The 18,311-nt window shown below is 34.6% G+C and overlaps 1 protein-coding gene across 34 annotated transcripts in view; it reads right to left on the bottom strand.

The window, feature by feature from the left end:
* The window catches only part of LOC141390590 (uncharacterized), a 158,166-nt gene that overhangs the window by 5,782 nt on the left and 134,073 nt on the right, over window positions 1-18,311 (bottom strand). For 22 of the 34 annotated variants that reach the window (XM_073963566.1, XM_073963617.1, XM_073963614.1 and 19 more), the window contains 3 exons: window positions 12,982-13,131; window positions 4,199-4,666; window positions 2,356-2,574 (listed from right to left, as the gene is read on the bottom strand). In XM_073963566.1, coding sequence (XP_073819667.1) covers window positions 2,356-2,574; window positions 4,199-4,666; window positions 12,982-13,131 — 837 coding nt within the window. The remainder of the gene's footprint in view (window positions 1-2,355; window positions 2,575-4,198; window positions 4,667-12,981; window positions 13,132-18,311) is intronic. The other 12 variants (XM_073963674.1, XM_073963684.1, XM_073963690.1 and 9 more) reach the window with 2 other exon arrangements.

Below are 18,311 nucleotides of genomic sequence, written 5' to 3'. Positions count from 1 at the left end.
GTGTGGCCTGTTAACGGAGACAAAAATCGGTAGATGAACCAAGAGAAATAACGTTTTGCCATGACACGTCATTTATTAGACCGGATACCACAATGGTGATGTGAGCTGTGGCAATTTCCTCTCATCCTGTGAGCGTCTTCATTCACCTCCCTCTGGTCATTGTCTAGAACGGAATGCCAAAGCTCGTGATGAGCATAGAAGTCCCTACTAGCACAAGGCGGTTATTGCCCTACAAAAGCAAACCAATGTCGGGCACATAATGCAAGGTACAGCTTTTCATGGGCGGTAGCCTTTACTGCTTCCCATATATTCTATGTATGGGTCACTAGAGTCTAACTCAAGCGAGATAGGTCAAAACTGGACGGAAAGATGTATAATGAATGCAAGTCCTCCTCCTCCGCATCTTGCACGATCTTTCCGCAAAACGCCACAGGTGACGGTAAGCTTTGTTTCCCGAATCGCGGCGGACATGATGTTCTTTTGACTCATAAAATCTACGATTTCGCTAATTTTGTGTCGAACACGGTTGCAATTGAATTGCACAAATGATGAATTTACGGGACTCTGAACAATAACATTTGGTGTTATATGCTGCGTTTGATGTTATTGGGGAGACTGCGGAGGAGAGACAGACAATGTTAAGCAAACACCAAATTTTCTAAAACGGATTTTGTCTAAACATGCTTGGGGTCTAAAACCATTATTTCGATGAGGAAAATTTTTATACCCTAAGCATTTAGGCTAAGCAGGGTATATCCAATTTGATATGACTAAAAATGTGCCTCATCGAAATAATGGTTTTAGACCACGAGTATGTTTGGTCGAAATTCGTTTCAGACAATTTGGAGTCGATTTAACATGTCCGTCCGTCAGTCTGTCTGGCAGGTGCGCACGATAACTCTCGAATGAATCAACTAATTCGAAACACATTTTGTACTTCGAAATATTTCGCCCAAACTTACTTTAAGTTCGAAGATGGGTTATATCGGTTATATTGGAAAAAGTGCCTCATCGAAATAATGGTTTTAGACCCCAAGTATGTTTGGACGAAATGTGTTTCAGACAATTTGGAGTTGATTTAGCCATGTCCGACCGTCTGTCCGGCTGGCTGGAGCGCACGATAACTCACGAACGGATCAACCTAATCGGTTCAAAATTTGGCTTTCGTAATAGTTTCTCCAAACTTAGTTTAAGTTCGAAGATGGGTTATATCGGTCCACACCAAATTTCTACCGGTCTTAGATGTGCTTCCAATATGGACTTTCCTCCTTCGGGTACCTCCCACATAAAATTTCGGAAAAGTTCAGTTTAGGACGTGCTCTTGAATTGCTTTGATTTTTCTTGTGCCAACTTGTATTCACTGTCCTCCATACGACGGTACAAGTTTCATCAGGGGCAAGTCCATACTTCCTGAGAAATTTGCCTCAAAGTTGCAAAAAAGCCCTATGACACCGTGTGTAGTGGTTGGAGCGCAAGATAACTCTCGAACGGATTTGTCGATTCGGTCCAAAATGTGGCATTCGTAATATTTTGTGTAAACTTAGTTTAAGTTCGAAGATAAGCTATATCGGTCCACTCCTTCAGGTACCTACCCCACAACAGTTCAAAAATGTTCGGAAAAATTGTGTGCACGATAACTCTTGAAGGGAGTGACCGATTTGGTCCATACTTTAAACATCCTAATAAATCTATCAGATATAGATAAGGTTCGAACATGAATATTTGTCCACTCCTTCGGGTACCTCCCACACAAAATTTTGGATAAATTCAATTTAAGACCAGCTCTCGAATCACTTAGATTTTTGTTGAAGGAACTTGCATTCGCTGCCTTAATTAGGACAGTAAAAGTTTTTTTTTCGGGGACAAGTCCATACTTCTTGAGAAAACAGCCTGAAAGTTGTAAAAACCTCTATGGCACCAAACGTAGTGACTGGAGAGCAAGAACCGAATACTGCGTTCATCCACATTTGGATATCGTAATATTTCTTCGAATATTGGACGGAATTCGAAGGTGGTGCTTATAGGTCCAATCCTTCCGGTACCTCCAATCCTGGTTAAGGGTCTATTCGAGGATCCTTTGGACATTTTTACCGAAGGTTTTCCTAGTGGCCCTGTTTGCAGCGATATTATGTTTTCCGTAGGATAGTATGGTATAAAAGCCCTATCGATTTCACCGCAAATTTTTGAGCTTTAATCCAATCCAAATTTTTGTCGGCCCATAGGTCCAAAATTTTGAACGCCCCCCTAAATACATACGTTTTTATTTTTTGGAAAAAATTATTTTAATCCAAGCTGAGGGTATATCTTTGTCGGCAAAGCCGACTGATACTTTTTACTTGTTTATTTAAAACCCACCTTCTTTGACGTTTTGTGTGACAGTAAATGTTTTCCCTGTGTCCAGTGGTACAGTCCAGTTTACTGGATCTGGTGAACGCATTATGATCTGTTCAGGACTCTTGACACGAGTAGGCTCGGGTGGCGATTTAACAATAGGTTCATCGGGAATCTCAGGTGCTGGTTGAGGACTGCAGCTGGATACAGAAATGGCAGTGTCACGACCATCTTCGCCTTCATCTGTGTATATAAAAATTTGGAAAGTAAATTAAAAATTATCCAAAGAAAACAAAACATAAGTAGAAAAATTCAATTCATATTTGTTAGGGTATATTTTGTTAATAAGTTTTATTTTTTATTTAAGTATTTTGTTTTTTTTTTTCGTTCATCTTTCAAAAGCATACTTTAAGTTTGAAATTAAATTAATTATGTTAGTATTATTAGTAATAGAAGTAGAATTATTAACCAAATAAGTTGTTATGTTACGAGTTTCAAGAGATCGTAGGAACAACAAAAACAAATAGACCTGTTAAACTTAATTATGTAAAAAAAGAAGAAAAGGAAGTTTCAATAAAAGCTGATTTTTGTTGGTTGTAAATATTAAAACTCAACATTTCCATAAATCATTTCAAATGCTAAAAACATTTTTATAAAACTTATAAATTAAATTACAATCAAAAACAAAGTACATGCTCTAAAGTAGCAGCTTAACAACAATTAATTAACAATTATCATTAAACAAAAGAAAGCATTAAAATCAAATCTCAATAAAACATGGGATATGAAAGAGTTAAGATGTGTGATAATCAAAGAAAGGGGAGAATAAAATATTTTAATGGGCAGTGTGAATTTGTTAGAGAGAGAGAGTGATGTAAACATGTTAATTGTAGAGTTTGTTGTTTTCATTTTTTCTCTGAGAGTTAGTTTTAACATTTCTGTTAGTTTCTATGTAGCTGTAGCTGTGTAAACGGAGTAAAAAGTCCTGTGAATAGTGGACACTGAGATTGGTATATAAGAAGGAGAGAGATAGAGAGTTATATATAGAGAAAACGCAACATAAATTTGTATAAATTCACTACTTAACATACGCACACACACGCACATAAAGACAATTAGAGGCAAATAGATAGTTAGTTCTACATAAACATTAAATACTACATTTTATTATTTTTTTCATAGGAATTTATAGCAGCGTAATTTATGTACAATTTTGGAGGAATGAGTGGGTAACTGCAAACACAACCAAGCCGCATGGATATTTGTATCTTTTGATTTCGGTCAATGTTTTGGAATTCTGAACATAGGCAAAATATCCATATAAACATTCTTCAAAATCACCAACAAAAAAATATCCAATGTCAAGATCGATTGCTTTACAAGTTACCGGAATGTAAAATAGCTGGATAACATTGAAGGCTTTTATTTTGTTTTGAAAATTTAAATAAAGAACACTTTTATCGTTACAAGGCTTGCTTCAAAGGAGTTACAATGTAAAGCAACGAAAAACCTTGCCACATTTACAGCTTTAATTTACAGTATTTTCAATTTTAGTATTTTTCAATACATCTTAGTTTGGAACTGGATGGACTGTTAATGTGATAAGGTCAGAATGTTTGAAAACATTCGTGAGTTTCTTTTTTTGCTTTATCAAAGGTGACTATTGTTAGGCAGACATTGACTTGCTTGATTGTTTGTTTTGTTGTTGTTTTATTGTTATATTTGCCAAATGAAAGTAATCAAACAAAAATAATTACAGTGTTTTTTGTTGTAACCAATTTAGTTTTTTTAAAGAAAATCATTTCATTCCTTTTGTTCAAATGTCACAACAGATCATTTGACGTTAACGACCTTCTTCACTACTCACTTTCAGCCAATTTCTTATCCCGACCTGGTACAGCTAATTGATTTAATGCCAATAAATTGGGCTTGTGGCCAACAACAACAACATCATCGTCATGATCATGATTACCACTACCCATGTCTCTATCACCAGCAATGTGGCCATTTACCATGCGCGGCGATGGCATCGGTGAGCGTTTTGAGCTTTGAGTCATATCTACACAATGAGGCGATTTCGCTTTAGCAGGAGTAGACGATTTCGAGCGTGGCTTGGCAGCATTGCTTTTGTCTTTTTCACTTTTGCGCATTTGAGCCAGTTGTGGTGATTTGCTTGATTGCTGTGATTGGTTATTAGCGCTATTAGCAACAGCGTTAGCAGCAGCAGCACTTGCAGTAACAGCAGCATTAGCGGCATTATTTGCATGAACTCTACCGCTAGGAGGAGGTAATGAACTACTTTTCGTACGATTATGAAATGTAGTGGAAAGGGTAGCTAGATTTCCAAGAACACAAAAGAAAATGTGGGCAAATATGTGGAGGGGAAAAACAAAAAGAAAATAAATTAAATTTATTCATAAGTAAGAAATTCAAACAAATTAAACAAACAGTTGTAGCTTAAGATTCGAGAAGACAGATAACAAATCAAATAAAAGCCTTTTTTTCTTTCTGCACAACAAAAACGAAGTGGAAACCACATTAACAGTTCAAAATTCTTTATGGTTCTCTCTTTTTTTATTTTCATATCACAAATAATATTAAAGAGTTGATGAAAAAGAAATTAATAGTAGATCCTTAATTAAATTAATTCCATAGATTAACAAAAGCTTAAGCATTGTACAGGAGCTAGTCTCAGAACTTATTTCTTGACTTCCTTCAGAGAGAATGTTTTCAATTCAGTGTAGTTTTAAGAATTAATTAAATTAATTCCATAGATTAACAAAAGCTTAAGCATTGTACAGGAGCTAGTCTCAGAACTTATTTCTTGACTTCCTTCAGAGAGAATGTTTTCAATTCAGTGTAGTTTTAAGAATTGAATCGTTAACAACTTGATAAGGCATTTAATTAAAATTAAAATAAAATCAAATTCTATTCTTATTGTACAAAAGCCTTTCATTGGAAATACATATTAGATAACATCTCAAATCAATAGATGACTTTGTCAATGTTATGAATGTTGAAGTGAAAATCAAATGTGTGTGTCTCCCTGCTAAGCAAATATTTTGTGTGCAAATTTAATCTAACTCTCAACTACTCTACATTTTAAACTAATTTAATGTAATAAGAAAAGTAATCGTGTGAATATACATACATATGAGAAATATTCTGTGTGATGGCAATAAACAATATTTTTCTTGGATCACACAGTTTAGGTTGTTCAATATCCCCCTCTAATACATTCTAAATATTTTTTTTAAACGTGGAGGTTACAACGCACGGTGCTCTTGAATCAAATTTAAATGGAAGGTGCTTACACCTGGGAAGTTTTTGCGGATTCTGAAACTACAATGTTCATAGATGATAAAAATCCAAACACAACAAAAAATTGATGTAGGGATTTTTAAATAAATCGCGATTCAAGTTGTCATGTTTATGGGGTTGTTTAGGTTTTCACGATGTTGCTTAGAAACCGCAAGTCCTATCAAAATGAGACTGAAGAAAATGTTGTAGCTATGCAAATTCTCTACAAGAGTGACCTTTACGGTATTTTCGTAGGTTTAAGCATTTTTGAGATATTGAAGTTCAAATTGGAACAATGCACTGACTGTATCGCCCCCTCATAAAACAATGTCATGAAGGGTGCGCCTTAACTAACTTTTAATAAAAACCGCTTACACAAGGGAAGTTTTTGTGAATTCTGAAACAGCAATGTTCATAGATGAGAAAAATCAAAAAACAAGAAAAAATCTTTGTAGGGATTTTTAAATAAATCGCGGTCAAAATTCACATTTTTAGGTGTTTTTTAGGTTTTCGCGATTTTGCTTGGAAATGGAGCTAAAGAAAATGTTGTAGCTGTGAAAATTCTCTACAGGATTGACGTTTATGATTTGTTCTCAGGCTGTACCATTTTTGGGATAAAGAAGCTCAGTTTACATTTTTAGGTTTTTTCTTTGTTAGGGTTTCGCGATTTTGCTTGAATACGGCTAGTCTTATCGGCATGGGATCTGAGAAAATCTTATATCTGTGAAAATTCTCTACAAGACTGGCTAATGTAATTTTTCTTAGGTTGTACCATTTTTTTAGATATATAAGTTTAAGTTGGGAAATTACAGTAATGACTTTGTTTTATAAGGAGACGATACAGAATTGAATTAAATTTGAATTGTCCCAAATTCAACTACTATATCTCAAAAGTTGTAAAACCTACGAAAATATCATTAAGGTCAATCTTGTAGAAAATTTTGATAGCTACAACATTTTTTATTCCCTTTTTGATAGGACTAGCGGTTTCCAAGCAAAATCGCAAAAACCTAAACAACAATACATGGAATGCATGATGGTAGCAGTAATGTGAAGTGTAAGACGGCCGAGGTGGAGTTGGTTAATGTGTACATACCACCAACGAATAGTTGTGCCCTGCCTTATATTCGAGATATTAGTTCGCTTTTAGTGGGCAATGACCGTCTGGTGCTATTGGACTTAAATTCTCATCATAAGCTCTGGCTTTCCGTCCGAATCAATGACCAGAATGGTATAGTTCTGGCCGAGCAAATAGATAGCTCAACATTTTACACGGAAAACGAAGACGCTCCACCTGAAGCATCGGGAAAGATGGATAATAGAATGGCTGATACTTTCAACGGCGTGACAGTAACATACCCGAAATGGTGCGCGTACATACCCGAGAGTAATATAGGAAAGAGGAGTGTGCTACGCCGTATAAGAGCCCTCACGACCTAAGCAACTGGATGAACCCAGATTTGACAAGTGTCTTCAATATATTGTTATCCAACCAGTGGCGATGATTGTAGAAGCACTACTCCTACGCATGATAAGAAGCTGATTCCCATTTGCGCAACATCAACATGGATTCCGAAAAATTCAATGCCTTAAGGCGCTGAGGCATCAAAAAGTAATGTGTAATATATAGTATTACTTATTATATTCTTGATATATATTCCTATGTGTATATTTAAAATGTATTACTTGAATTAAATACCGAATAAACAACACAACGTCCGACATATTAGTCGAGGACTGAACCAGAACAGTCCGTGCGACGAACAGTTACGGTAGCTTTTGATCTATGGACGGCCTTCAATACTAACAACAATGCCAAGCTGTTCGAGTACGGAGAAAAGACTTTCATCAAGACGTATTTAAACGTTGGATAGTCAACTATATGTGTGGGTGTTAACCGAAACTCTTTAACCGTTACCTTCGTGAAATTTCACAACCTCCAGCCAGCAAATGTGATAGCTTAAATGTCTACATAACAATCTTATTGCAGTTCTCCCATCTACGGAATGCCAAAAATATCCACCCCTAAATCTACTGCCATATTGGTCCCGATTTCGAACACAAACTACCGCAAGATATTGCGTGGACGTTCGATAGCATCTTTAAAAAGGTCCGCGCAAGCCACAGCTATTTGCGACAAGATCAAAAGAAGGAACTATTTCCTCATATCGCTAGCCAGCTGCTTTAGGGGTGCCGAAAAATAAATCTTGTGGTATGCAAATGTTAGCGCTAGGCATTGAAAGAATATTCACACCTGCCAGAATTCCTCTCTGAGGACTGCAGGGTGTCTCCTTATGACATCAGGGCACCATCCTCATGAAAGACGAAGATTTTATTGATACCTCAGCACAAAAAATGTTGTCAAATCAATAACTGCTTGTGTGTTACCACTGTGAGCATCTCTGCCACGATCTAGTAGAATTGGTTCCATCAACCCAGGCACGGCAGGAGAGATATTCATGATCATGAGAAAGAGAGGTCAAAAGGTACAATCAAGAACCTGTAGATCAATGAACCAATGCAAACTAGAGTTGTATAGTTCATGAACGAACAGTTCAATTGAACGATTCATCGAAAAGGGCGTATGAACTAGATCAGTCAATATAGTTCATTATAGTTCAATAATTCACTGAGCGCCAACCGAAAGATCCACGAAGAAAATTCTAGTTCAACATGTCGTTCACAAATGCATAAAGTGATGCCGTCGTCTGTGTTATGTGATGCCCTCGTAATCTGATGTGTTTGTTTGTGTTTTGGATCAAGGTAGTGGATTCGAATGATTGAACTGGATATTGAACTATGAACTAGATTACTGAACTAGTTCAGTTAAAAGAGCTGAACTATTGAACTAGATCTTTTAAATGAACTAGATTGTACAACTCTAATGCAAACACAAGCTCAGTAAGGATCCGGACGATACAACCGCCTCAATTCGTCTTGGATCCGAATTGATGGCGCGATATCCAACATAATCCATGCATGTAGATTGGGACCGCACGATAATCTGCATTTGGATAATTGTCTAGCTAAACCCCCTCCTGATTCGTTATGAACGCAACTGCAATATTTTTGAAGAACCAGATAACTGAAAGACATAGGAACGAACAAATTTGAGTTGCTACAACAACACCTGATGAGCAGGATAACTCACAAGTTTTCTGTCGTCAAACCCGGCTGATAGGAATAGGAAAGTGTGTTTAATACGTGTCAAGTAATGTTTGTTGAAGCTGCCCATGAAATATTTTGGTCCACAACGTACCTAATGTCCCAAAATCCACAAACCATTTAAGGATATATTAGAAATTTTGTTTTGAATATTTTAGGGATTTGTAACAAACTCTAATTACACTGTGCAACAAAATTCAATTTTTTTTTCAAAATTATGGAAAAAACCGAGTGCATTATGAAAGTAGAGCTAAAAATATGAGACACGTATATCGGCGTTTTTAGAGTTTACGTCGGAAAGTAACCAAAATAGGCAGGGAAAGTTCCGCCCACTTTTAAGTTTTTCGAAATATTTGAGTTTAGATATCTTAGGAGGGTATGGGAAATATTTTTGTTAAAAATTTTAACCCTCATGCGGTTCAACAAAGGGGCCTTTTTTGTCCTTTTTTCGAAAATCTTTCAAAAACTCATTAAAAATGTGATCGTATCAAATCCGAATATTCTACAAAATTGTTCGCTATAAAATTTTACTATAGGTCTCAGAATACACCAAATCTGTAACTTTTGTCTAATCGCCAGGAATCTCTAAAAATGAAGAACACGTTTTAGGGTTAAAGTCGGACTTCATCTGAGTTTATTCAAAATTGTCCCACAAAACATAATTTTAGAGAGATGATGTCAGAGACAAAAATATTTTTCATCAAATTTCATCATAGGTCACCAAAGAAATGAAATGTCTATTTACATTCTATAGCATGAAAATATCAGTATCAATTTTGCTGAAAAAACATGAAAATATTTCCCAATTTTTTTGATGAAATTTTTTTCCTTCTTTTTTTTAGTTGATGCATGGAAGTAATATAAAACTTGGTTATAGGTAAAAAGTGTCAAAAGATGAAAAATTCTACACAAAATTTCACTATGAGTTTCAAAATAAACCATAAATCTATTTCTTATCCTAACTACGGAATTAAAGTTGAAAGTATTAAAAATATGTAATTTTGGCAGGTCCTCTCTGGGTTTTTTATATTTTTCAAATATATATTCACCACAAATGTTTCTAAAGCTGTTTAAATTGAACGCACAACATCTTCTGTATGAATTTATAACGAAAAACCATCAATAAGATATTTATATTTTTCAATCACAACGACAATCTGTATGAAAAACAAGTTCTGCTAAGAGTGTTATATGTTATGGTTACAGATTTCTTTTATTCAGAGACTCACAATGAAATTTCATTTGGAACATTTCTTTCTTTAACAATATTCCCAAAAAGTAAAGGATTTTGCTAGATTTTGATCCAGTATGGAATTATGTAAAATTAACAGTCCAAAATTAAAACATATAATTTCATCCTAATATATATAAATTTGTAATCTAATTTTTTAAGGAAATAGTGTACATAGATTTATGGTTTATTCTGAAACTCATAATGAAATTTTGTGTAGAATTTTTCATCCTTTGACACTTTTCACCTATAACCAAGTTTTATATTACTTCCATGCATCAACTAGAAAAAAGAAGGAAAAAATATTCATCAAAAAAATTGGGAAATATTTTCATGTTTTTTCAGCAAAATTAATACTGATATTTTCATGCTATAAAATGTAAATAGACATTTCATTTCTTTGGTGACCTATGGTGAAATTTGACGAAGAATATTCTTGTCACTGACATCATATCTCATAAATTATGTTTTGTGGGACAATTTTGAATAAACTCAGATGAAGTCCGACTTTAACCCTAAAACGTGCTCTTCATTTTTAGAGATTCCTGGCGATTAGACAAAAGATACAGATTTGGTGTATTCTGAGACCTATAGTAAAATTTTATGGCGAACAAGTTTGTAGAATATTCGGATTTGATACGATCACATTTTTAATGAGTTTTTGAAAGATTTTGGAAAAAAGGAAAAAAACCCTTTGTTGCACCACATGAGGGTTAAAATTTTTAACAAAAATATTTCCCACACACTCCTAAGTAAAGTTGCCAAAGACACTATATACCTGAAATGCAAGGATTCCTAGATATCTTAACTCTAATATTTCGAAAATTTTAAAAATGGCGGAACTTGCCCCGCCTATTTTGGTTACTTTCCGACGTAAACTTTAAAAACGACGATACAAGTGTCTCATATTTTTAGCTCTACTTTCATAATCTACTCGATTTTCCTTGTCATTTTTTTGTTGTCGCACAGTGTTATAGCAACTATAATATTTCCTATTTATACCTCCACAGAGAACGAATCGGTAAATCCGTTCCGACAACCAATTTAAAGTGTTATGGCGTGTTTCTCTAAGACGATTCGAATTCAAATACGTTCGATTTACTACCAAACTCCTGTGTTTGTAGAAAATGTTTGTTTGATTGAAAACACAAATAAATCAAATATTTAAAAAAACAGAAGTTTGAACGAATTTGTATTCGAATCGTTTTAGCGAAACAGGCAATTAATAAACCAACAATCCAATTAGACAACTCGATGCCGACTTAAAAAATCTGCCAAGATTATGCGCACAACATCTGTCAAATTAAGTACACTATTTTTTTTAAATATTGCATTCTCTAATGAGTATGTTTTGTAAAACTTAAAGCATATTTTTTTTAGACACGGGTGGAAGATTTTATTCGTGTAGCTGCACAGGATTCCCTATTAAGAGCATCTGCAGTATGGAATATTCGATCCACTTATACTTTTAGAGGATAGATATTTCGTCGTCTGGGTTGGGGTTTTCTCAAAGATTTACAATATTTATGGCTTGTTTCACTAAGACAATTCGAATTTAAATTAAAACATACATTTAATTCATTTTCGTTTTCCATCGAACCAAAAATTCTAAAATAAGTCCCGATATACACGATTTTCCTGTTGTCTTGTTCCCTTTTAAAATGGCCTCCTGGCAATTTTGTTGCTGCATTCTCATTTTCAAAACAATAAAAATAATGCCAATTACAAAAAATTTAAAGGAAACTGCTTGAAAATTGCTAGTCCGAGCAATTTCTTTCAACTTGCCTAATGGGACTTACAGGATTTTGGTAGTAATTAAAACGAATTTGAATTCAAATCGTCTTAGAGTAATCTGTCATCATACTCGAAAATATGTACATTGATGTTGACACAGCATTTTTACATTGTAAGAATTCGTCCCCCCCTATTATAAGTATTTGTCTCTCAGCAATGTCTCACTATTTAATTTTTTAATAAAATTCCCAATTTACTCCAACATAATGCCTTAATCTGTGTTTTGATCATAAACTAATTTGCCACATTATAAATGGAATATATCAAAATACATTTATTTCATGTTTTCTCAACGTTTAAATATTTCGTCTAACCGAGTTAGGTGGCTATTTAAGTTTTAACGATGTTATTCCTAAATGCACACACACAGCGAAGAATGAAGAATGATTTGAATTACGGCTATCTCTTTCTTTGATAAATACTTATACTTATGATAACTTGTAACTCTAAACAACATAACCTCTAATTGTTATTTCAAAACATTGAATAATTACAATCTGCAATAAGGTCAGATCACACATTAACTCTAAAACAAACATGCTATGGCGGATTAACAGAAATCCCTTGGAAATAAAATTACAAAAGTTCAATACATCATTATGAGAATAATTGTAACACAATTTCCATAATGAAAATATTTGTACACAAAATAAATAATTAGAATAATCTTATTTATAATTACTGAACTAAGTAAGAATTGATGATTGAATGAATGGATGGATGAATGAGTGGATGTTAGTAAATGTTTGTAACTGCAACCACACTTAAAGGAGCTACTACTAAATCAGCTAAACGGTTAATGAATATATGAACAAATATGTTGTTTTTTTAACGTATTGTATTTCAACACAGTCAGTTAGTACTTGAATGAGGTTATGTATTTTGTTAGACCAATAATTGAAATAACCAAATCTAAAACTGATTAGAAAAAAAAAACCAAAAATATGTTAGTAGCAAATTCTATTAACTAAATGCCATTAACGATTTTCATGAGATTTTGTTAATGAGTTTCAAGTACTTGGAACAGTTACATAGACAGAAAGTTAGTTGGATAGAGAGAGAGGAGTACGTACATATGTTGTTTTGGGGTGTGAGTGTGAGAACGTAGCTACTTTTCTTTGATTTTGATTTGGGTGGATTTTTTTCTGGATTTTACTTACATGGTCGTGCTTTACGCTCAGCGACTGTGGCCGTTCCGGTGGCAGCTGTGGGAGTTTTCTTGCCAGCTGATCGATTTGTGGGCGCTGTGCTAGCAGAGCGTAATTGTCGTTTAGGCGATTCATGTTCTGGGCCAACCGATTGTGAGCGTGCTTTTGTTACACAACGAACGAACGAACATTAACGATAGTCGCATTTTTATTCGTTTTGAAATAATGTGGCACGTTCAAATTCGAAATTGTTTTTGTAATTCATGGCGTTTTTTTGTTTTCATATGCGTTGAAGAAGAAATTTGAATTTGTATGTTAATGAAAATGGCATGATAGAAATTTTGTTTTGTATGTTTTCTTAACTTGTTTAAAACTAAAGAAGGGTGAATTTGAATGAAACAAATTTTGTTGTCTTCTTTTAAATGGATTGTACAATTCATCTAAGGTGGTGAAAACACAAAAAAATGTATATACTTAAGTACTAATATTAACACAGATAATTCTAAATTGTAAAGTAAATTACACACGTACACAGACATAAGTAGACGTTTAGACGTTTTTGATACAGTAGTTAATATTTATACGAGTATACCTAGTCTAAAGTTTAGCCCACTTTTGCTATTATCTGATATGGGTGATTGTTATTCACACTAAACAATTTTTGAAATTTGAATGAAAGAGTTTGAAATTTGTTTTAATGATGTTGACAGGAGGAATGATATTGTTTATTATTTAGTCATGTTGAAGAAATATTAAAATTTAGAGATTTTCTTCTCTATTCATAAAATATTCTTACATTTTATAAATAGAGGAAAGAAACAATTATTTTAAATACATATATCAAAAAATTGTATTCCACGACGTTCCTTATGACAAACCTTTCCATATTCACATAGAAAACGACTAGGGAAATTTTTGCTATAATAGACGCCTGAGAAAAGTTGATTATCGAAACTAAATATGAAGTTAAAATCCAAAAGAAGAATAACTCCTATCTATTACCAACAAATTTTAATCATAAGAGTCCTTAAATAAAGCGACCTGCGAAAAAATAGTGTAATGCAAGGGAAGATAAGTACCAAGCACAACGATTCTGGTTGTCCAAATCTCATCCTGTATTAGAAAAAATTTACAAATCCTGATTCTGGCTTATGGCCTTGCTATATTATATTTATGTTTCCTGCTAGTATCTAGCTAAACAGACAATTGTAGTAGAAAATCCCTGAGAATACCAGCAAATGAAATGGGTCATGCAGCTCTAATATGGAATATCCAAACATCTCGGAATGGAGACCGAATTTCGTTTGTTTAAGGAAAGCAGAAAAACATCTTAAGGGGTTACCTCTACTTGTCACTTTCAAAAACTCGAAAAAAAATTATTGGCTTATTTTGAAATACAGGTAGTACAGAGTATGTACAGGTAGTACGTTGATCGGAGCAAAATTGGTTGAGACATGAGCATTGGAAGAGAACAATTTATTGTGATTATATTTTGTGAGGTTATAAAATACATTAAAAGCTTGTCTTTAAGCGAGACAGATTTTTGTCCGATTTTTTGACAAAAAACTGTAAATTTTTTCGTTAAAATCGAAATTTTGATTTTGGCAGCTCACAATTTTATTGAAATGTATTTTTTTAGTATCCTGTTTCGCTTAAAGACAAGACTATTATGTTCTTAAAACGCCTACAAAAATATACGAAGATCGGCCCATCCGTTTCTGAGACATCGTTGGCACAGCAAAACGCTTTTGCAAAAAAGGGTTTCGCAAGTAGCCATTTACCAGAAAACTATGCAATATTTTTCAACAACAAAAATTCCAGTAGTAGTTTAAGAAGTGCTCTTTCAGGTAGAACACAGATCTTCTTAAAAATATTTTAGTTTCTTTGAAAAAAAAATATGAAAAATTATTTTTTTTTTTTGTCTGCACAACTAGAGGTTACCGCTTAAAACCATTTGAGAATAGACAACGGTAATGAATATTCGTTTGCGGAAAATAAAAATACAGGCAACGCTAATGTCATTAACAATCATGATAAAAATATCGGTGATGAGGGGGTTCTAATGCAGGTACATAATCCTTCAAATTTAATAAGAGGATTCTCGTAATTGATGTTGAAAATCAGAAAATAATTTGGTTGAAATCAAACTTTTTTGGCGATGAAGATACACCAGAAACAATTCCATATAACGGTACTGACAGTTTAGCTACCAGTTAGCGAAAGTGAGGCCAGAGCAGCAATAAAACGGTTGATTTACCGTGAGAGTGGAGGAACACATTTTTTAAGACCGGTGGAACTACAACAAATTATGGTGCAGTGTTATTTATAATGATTGTCGGACATTCGTTCGTCAATGAAATTGGTCCTAATTCTGAAAATTTGTTGGGAGTTATGTCCGAAGACTGTCCAGGAGCACAAGAAAATAATTCAAATACAAGAATTAAAAATAAGCAAAGGTGATTTCCAAAGATCTAAGTATTATATCTTGGACGAAGGCCTGCCGTCTGCTAAACTTTTTGTTCTCAGATTTTCTGTAACATGATTTCATACCCGTAGCCGCATTTGTTATATGCCCAAACGTTAAAACTTTAACCTTGGCCGAATTAACCATATTATAAGAAAAGATAATTTAGTTCGCGTAGCCAGTTTTTCAATTTTGTGCAAACAACTTCTAATGTGTTTTTTATGAATGTACAGACCCAAACGGGGTGCAATGGTATGCACGCCCGCCATGCACGCTGAAGGTCGTGGGTTCGATTTCCCGGCCAGTCAACATCAAACACTTTTCAACGGTGGCAAAATACCCCTCAGTAATGTTGGCGACATTTTCTGAGTATTTCAGCCTTGCAAAACTTCTCTACAAGTGGTGTCTTAGACACGCCGTTCGGACTCGGCGATAAACAGTAGGTCTTATATCATTGAGCTAATATGAATCGGGGTGCACTCATTGATATGAGAGAAGTCTCCCCTGTCCCGCCTGGGATGTTTGTGGAACAATTATATATTATTATTACAGACCCAACCGACAAAAAAAAACTATTTGGGTTTTGTTTTGTTAGATAGAGTTTAGATTCTATCGTCTCATCTAAACATAGCTAAATATTGCGTTTTTAGGGCAAATCGGGACAATATCTCTGCAACTAATTCGAATCTTGTTTAAACCTCTGAAGCAATCTCGTAGATAAGAACATGAAGAAAATATTTGGTGAAATAGTGAACTCAAAAAACTGCATTTATTGCCTCGAAATGCATAATATATCTAAAAATTCCATAGATGAAATATATACGCACCATATCTCAAAAACTGTTAAGGATTTCGTGGACTTTTCTTTGAAAAAAAATATCCGCCGGATTGTAATACACAACTCTTCAGAACATTCAATTCTTGTCAAATGCTAGCATATTTTTCAAAGACAATTTGATAAATATATCAAGAATGCATTGAAATCTAAAATATGAGAATAAAAAGTCTGTGTGAACATTGTTTGAAATATGTTTTGTAGAAAGTATGATCTGAAATACCGCCTAAACAACATGAAATAAGTATTTTAGAGTTTCAGAATGTTCTGAAGAATTGCTGAGCACATTATCTGGACAATTTTTGCGAAAGGTTACATGGTTCAGCGCTCAATAGTTTAGCTGCTACTGACCATAATCCCAAAAATTATGTAAACTTTCCTATATTTTACCGACTTTGATGCGGTAGACGCAGTTTTTCATAGTTGATCTGTTTAAAGCATAAGTTCTACTGCTTTAGAGCTACAATATTGCTGAAGACAACGAATCAAAATTCTTAATAGATTCTGATATAAAACTCCGATCAATTGGAAAAATGGTCGATTTAGTCCTGTTTAGTTGAGGCTATAAAATCCAAACCCGATCTAAAAACACAAAACCTAACTAGGGTCCTTCTAGACTCAATATGTACTTTCAGAAAATGCCCATTAGAAGTTATTTGCATTTTCAGTGTTGCACAGTGTTATTTGAACAGGCGCTGGGGAAATTTTTATTTCAGTTTTAAATGGATTCCTTTTCGTCTGAATCCATCTCACAGGGTTGAATAAGGGGTGAGAAGCGTCAGTGGTGCTTATCGTGCAGGTTAATCGGCACCATTGCAAGGCCGCCGAACTAATCTTGTTCCTCGCGAAGCCCGAAGTTGCTTAAGAGCCATATATCTACGTGACTATAATTTCTGCAATAAGCTCTGGTCGGCACTGAGAAAGCTACACTTCTGACAATGTACACAATATGCTTAACGAGAAGATGGGGAACATGTAACGTAATTTTGGGATGCGCCGCTAATGCCCACAATTTCCAATGTGGTAGTAAGGACACTAACAATAGTGTCGAGTCAATATTCGATGTCATTAAATCATGCTAGGGGAAGTAGAAAAGTTTCAAGCCTAGGCAAAGACATAGAATTGACATCTATTGACAAATGTTAACAATTGAGTTTTCCAATCTTAATGTATTTACATCTTTGGTCTAGGCAACACGCAGTGTTGCAAGATGCCACTCTACATTTCCATCGAATTGAAAAAATTCACTTTGCAAAAAAAAATTAAATTTACTTGGGAACATTTTCCTCCGATCATTATTCACTTTTCAAATTTCGACATGGATTATTACGGCAAGAGTGCATAGATCAAATTAAACCTTTCTCGATAAAAAACGGCCTTTGAGTCAAAGAAAAAAGCCGTGCGTGAACGGATAATGAAAGATCGTCATGGCATATACCGTGAGATAGAGGCATCCTTGGACATTTCTTCCACCAGCTAACATTTGATATTACATGAACACCTGGCCGCAAAAATGGATTTTTCTCGTTAGATCCACCACAATTTGATAATCGCTAGAAGAAGGCTCTTATCGATTGGTGTAAAGAAATTGTGAATAAATACGATCGAGGCGGTTCAAACGACAACGAGCCCGAAACAAAACAGCAATCGGCCATGTGGATCTTCGAAGGCGAGGCAGATCCAACGAATGTTGTTCATGGAAGAAGCACTTCGACACAAATGGTCGCCTGTTTCTTCTGCAAAACTGACCATTTGGCGACTATATGGCTTGAGTAACGAAGGACGGTTAATTCTGAGTGATACACTACAATTTGTTTGACTGAAGTCTCCTGAGAAATTCGATAAACGAACAAGAGAAGATGGATCATTGTGCATCATGACAATGCGAGATCCGAGATCGGACAAAACTTGGACCCAAGTTCCTGTATTGGAACCCAATGATTATATTTGATTGCCACGTATTAAGAAAAAATGCGTGGTCAACGATGCTGTTGAAGAATTTAAAAACCATATTCTGGAGGTGTCTTAATCGGAGTGGAAAAA

The sequence above is a fragment of the Musca autumnalis genome, unplaced genomic scaffold, assembly GCF_047663935.1.
Source record: "Musca autumnalis isolate F117 unplaced genomic scaffold, ASM4766393v1 scaffold_1, whole genome shotgun sequence".
Taxonomy (NCBI): domain Eukaryota; kingdom Metazoa; phylum Arthropoda; class Insecta; order Diptera; family Muscidae; genus Musca; species Musca autumnalis.
This window is presented reverse-complemented; position numbering and strand designations above follow the sequence as displayed.